Consider the following 5,000-nt stretch of genomic DNA (forward strand, 5'->3'; position numbering starts at 1 on the left):
CTTCATCAGGACTGTACTTTATTTACCTTCATCAGGACTGTACTTTTTTACTTTTATCAGGACTGTACTTTATTTACCTTCATCAGGACTGTACTTTATTTACCTTCATCAGGACTGTACTTTATTTACCTTCATCAGGACTGTACTTTTTTACTTTTATCAGGACTGTACTTTATTTACCTTCATCAGGACTGTACTTTTTTACTTTTATCAGGACTGTACTTTTTTTACTTTTATCAGGACTGTACTTTTTTACTTTTATCAGGACTGTACTTTATTTACCTTCATCAGGACTGTACTTTTTTACTTTTATCAGGACTGTACTTTATTTACCTTCATCAGGACTGTACTTTATTTACCTTCATCAGGACTGTACTTTTTTACTTTTATCAGGACTGTACTTTTTTACTTTTATCAGGACTGTACTTTTTTACTTTTATCAGGACTGTACTTTATTTACTTTTATCAGGACTGTACTTTATTTACCTTCATCAGGACTGTACTTTTTTACTTTTATCAGGACTGTACTTTTTTACTTTTATCAGGACTGTACTTTATTTACCTTCATCAGGACTGTACTTTTTTACTTTTATCAGGACTGTACTTTTTTACTTTTATCAGGACTGTACTTTATTTACTTTTATCAGGACTGTACTTTATTTACTTTTATCAGGACTGTACTTTATTTACTTTTATCAGGACTGTACTTTATTTACTTTTATCAGGACTGTACTTTATTTACTTTTATCAGGACTGTACTTTATTTACTTTTATCAGGACTGTACTTTATTTACTTTTATCAGGACTGTACATATAACTTTATTATAACAATGTTTTATTTAAGTTTATTGAACTGTAACTCTGAATTTTAACAGCAGGTTCTTGATTTGGCTGATCGGTAGCTGATCGGTAGCTGATCAGTAGCTGATAGATGATATTGATGACTGTTGTGTGTCTCTGTCAGAGTGTGTACGTGGAGCCGTTCCAGCCGAAGGAGGAGGAGGAGAACTCAATGCACAACACGGTGGTGATGTTCTCCACCTCCGACCACTTCACCCTCAAACAGGTACACCTCACCTGGACTCACCTGAGCCCTTAAACCTCTCAGTCCCAGAACCAGACTGAGCTGACTGTCAGTCATCCTGAAGATCAGAACCTGTGACTCTTTAAAGAGCAGTCACCTGGTCACACACCTGCAGGACTCACCTGTGTGTGTGTGTGTGTGTGTGTGTGTGTGCGCAGGACATGTGTGTTGTGTGTGGCAGCTTCGGTCAGGGTGCTGAGGGACGACTGCTGGCTTGTTCCCAGTGTGGACAGTGTTACCACCCCTACTGCGTCAACGTCAAGGTCAGTACACACGCACACAGCGTGTAACCTGGTTACTTTGTGCTGTAATTTGATTACTATCTGTGGGGTCCTGTCCAGATAACGAGGGTCATCCTGACCAAAGGGTGGCGCTGTCTGGAGTGCACGGTGTGTGAGGCGTGTGGCGAGGCCAGCGACCCCGGGCGACTGTTGCTATGTGACGACTGTGACATCAGTTACCACACCTACTGCCTGGACCCGCCCCTTCACACCGTCCCCAAGGGAGCCTGGAAGTGCAAGTGGTGCGTCCACCTGTCCCCCACCTGTTCCTCTCCTGAGTGTGGTGTGTCTCTGACTTTGTGTGTGTGTGTCCTCAGGTGTGTGTGGTGTGTCCAGTGTGGATCCTCGTCCCCCGGGCTGCACTCTGATTGGCAGAATAACTACAGTCGCTGTGGACCGTGTGCCAGTCTGAACCGCTGTCCTCTCTGCCAGAGACAGTACACACAGGACGAGCTCATCCTGCAGTGTCAGCAGTGCGACAGGTAACACACACACACACACACACACACACACACACACACACACACACACACACACACACACACACAGAACCTGCAGCCGCTAACTCAAACACCGTCAGATCAACCACAAGCTTCTTCATGTATTTAAAGACTGACTGGTGTGTGTGTGTGTGTGTGTGTGTGTGTGTGTGTGTGTGTGTGTGTGTGTGCAGGTGGGTCCACGCTGTGTGTCAGGGTCTAAACACTGAGGATGAAGTGGAGGCTGCTGCTGATGAAGGCTTCGACTGCTCGCTGTGCCGAACACACAGCCGCAGCTCCTACGGTAAACACACACACTTATACACACTCTCTCTCTCACACACTCACACACACACACACACACACACACACACTTACACACACTCACACACAAACACACACACACAAACACACTCTCACAGACACACAAACACACAGACACACACACACACACACACACACACTGTCACACACAAACACACACACTCACACACACAGACACACACACAAACACACACACACACACACACAAACACACACTGTCACACACACAAACACACACATTCACACACACAGACACACACACAAACACACACACACACACACACACACACAGATACACACACACACACACACACACACTCACACAGACACACACACACACTCTCACAGCAGCTGATTGGTGCAGAGCTGGGTTGTGTATGTAAACAGAAGCTGTTGGGAACCGTTCCCTGTCAGAGAAACAGTGTGTAGGTGTGTGTGTGAACACTCAGCTGTCGTTTCATCCTCTACGCAGGGCACTAAAAAATACCCACAATGCACAGGAAGTCTGAGTGAACATATGACGTGCCCTACATTTTGCTCCAGCTCGCCGTCAGGACCAGAGTGGACTAACCACACCGACGTGCAGCGCGGATTCCACCTCCGCTCATCTTTATTTATTCTTAATTTTATTCTGTATTTATTTACATATTTATCTCCGTTCATCTGTTCTCTGAGCGCTCACACGAATATCATCTGCATCTGCTGACACAGCGCTGTTACGCCGCCTCACTGTTCTGTGTAGAACGTCTCCGAGGAAAAAACACCGTAAAGAGGTCGCTGTAAACGTTAAGGATGTTTTTATTTTTTGAAAGGAAGAAGAGTTTGTTTCTTTATGCATGATGAGAAAAAAGTCAAAATGTTGAGATTAACGTTGAAACACAAATTTGAGAATAAAGTCAACTTTTGGAGGCTTCGAGGAGCACGACCTCCTCTGCTGAACGCTGCATACAGACGAGAGCGCTTCCTCTTTTTAAACACAGTCAACGTGCATAATGAAAAACAAATCTCCTCCTGTCAGAAGTCCTCCTCCTGCTCTGACCCTCCTCCTGCTCTGACCTTTCTCCTGCTCTAATCCTCCTCCTGCTCTGACCCTCCTCCTGCTCTGAGCCTTCTCCTGCTCTAATCCTCCTCCTGCTCTGACCCTCCTCCTGCTCTGAGCCTTCTCCTGCTCTAATCCTCCTCCTGCTCTGACCCTCCTGCTCTAATCCTCCTCCTGCTCTGACTCTCCTGCTCTAATCCTCCTTCTGCTCTGACCCTCTTCCTGCTCTGACCCTCCTTCTGCTCTGACCCTCTTCCTGCTCTGACCCTCCTTCTGCTCTGACCCTCTTCCTGCTCTGACCCTCCTCCTGCTCTAATCCTACTCCTGCTCTAATCCTCCTCCTGCTCTAATCCTCCTCCTGCACTAATCCTCCTTCTGCTCTGACCCTCCTTCTGCTCTGACCCTCCTCCTGCTCTGACCTTCCTGCTCTAATCCTCCTCCTGCTCCGATCCTCCTTCTGGTCTGACCCTCTTCCTGCTCTGACCCTCCTCCTGCTCTAATCCTCCTCCTGCTCTGACCCTCCTCCTGCTCTGACCCTCCTCCTGCTCTGACCCTCCTGCTCTAATCCTCCTTCTGCTCTGACCCTCTTCCTGCTCTGACCCTCCTCCTGGTCTGACCCTTCTCCTGCTCTAATCCTTCTCCTGCTCTAATCCTCCTCCTGCTCTGACCTTCCTCCTGCTCTGACCCTCCTCCTGCTCTGACCCTTCTCCTGCTCTAATCCTCCTCCTGCTCTGACCCTCCTCCTGCTCTGACCCTCCTGCTCTAATCCTCCTCCTGCTCTGACCCTTCTCTTGCTCTAATCCTCCTCTTGCTCTAATCCTCCTCCTGCTCTGACCCTCCTCCTGCTCTGACCCTCCTCCCGCTCTAACCCTTCTCCTGCTCTAATCTTCCTCCTGCTCTGACCCTTCTCCTGCTCTAATCCTCCTCCTGCTCTGACCCTCCTCCTGCTCTGACCCTCCTGCTCTAATCCTCCTCCTGCTCTGACCCTTCTCCTGCTCTAATCCTCCTCCTGCTCTGACCCTCCTCCTGCTCTGACCCTTCTCCTGCTCGAATCCTCCTCCTGCTCTGACCCTCCTCCTGCTCTGACCCTCCTGCTCTAATCCTCCTCCTGCTCTGACCCTCCTCCTGCTCTGACCCTTCTCCTGCTCTAATCCTCCTCCTGCTCTGATCCTTCTCCTGCTCTAATCCTCCTTCTGCTCTGACCCTCCTCCTGCTCTGACCCTTGTCCTGCTCTGACCCTCCTCCTGCTCTGACCCTCCTCCTGCTCTGACCCTCCTCCTGCTCTAACCCTCCTCCTGCTCTGACCCTCCTCCTGCTCTGACCCTCCTCCTGCTCTGACCCTTCTCCTGCTCTAATCCTCCTCCTGCTCTGACCCTCCTCCTGCTCTGACCCTCCTGCTCTGATCCTCCTCCGTATGAGACAGACGCTCTGATGGGACGTCTTTATGTCACTGAAAGACCACCGCTCACCTTCAGGAAGCTCGCCATCAACCTGAGTCCACAGCTGGATCCTAACACCGTGTGTGTGTGTGTGTGTGTGTGTGCGTGTGTGCGTGTGTGCGTGTGCGCGTGTGCGCGTGCGTGCGTGCGTGTGTGTGTGTGTTTTCCAGGGAGGTCGGACAGTTTTGATTCTCCCTACATGGCCCAGATCGTGTCTAGGATCAGAGAACCAGGTCAGTGTGGCTTTAAACCCAAACACTGAATAAAACTCGCAACTTCATCCAGAGATCATCCAGGGTTCATCACACACACATACACACACACACCTGTAATCTGTTAATCCAGTGAACACCT

The 5,000-nt window shown here is 48.9% G+C and overlaps 1 protein-coding gene across 1 annotated transcript in view; it reads left to right on the plus strand.

Moving 5' to 3' along the window:
- Nucleotides 1-5,000, plus strand: part of kmt2ca (lysine (K)-specific methyltransferase 2Ca) — an 80,371-nt gene that overhangs the window by 23,651 nt on the left and 51,720 nt on the right. Inside the window, 6 exon segments of the mRNA XM_088071695.1 lie at nucleotides 965-1,066; nucleotides 1,243-1,347; nucleotides 1,426-1,607; nucleotides 1,683-1,847; nucleotides 2,039-2,148; nucleotides 4,817-4,879. Of these exon segments, the coding sequence (XP_087927821.1) occupies nucleotides 965-1,066; nucleotides 1,243-1,347; nucleotides 1,426-1,607; nucleotides 1,683-1,847; nucleotides 2,039-2,148; nucleotides 4,817-4,879 (727 nt within the window).

This window comes from Plectropomus leopardus, chromosome 21 (assembly GCF_026936395.1).
Source record: "Plectropomus leopardus strain MGB_pleo_1.0 chromosome 21, ASM2693639v1, whole genome shotgun sequence".
Classification (NCBI taxonomy): Eukaryota; Metazoa; Chordata; class Actinopteri; order Perciformes; family Serranidae; genus Plectropomus; species Plectropomus leopardus.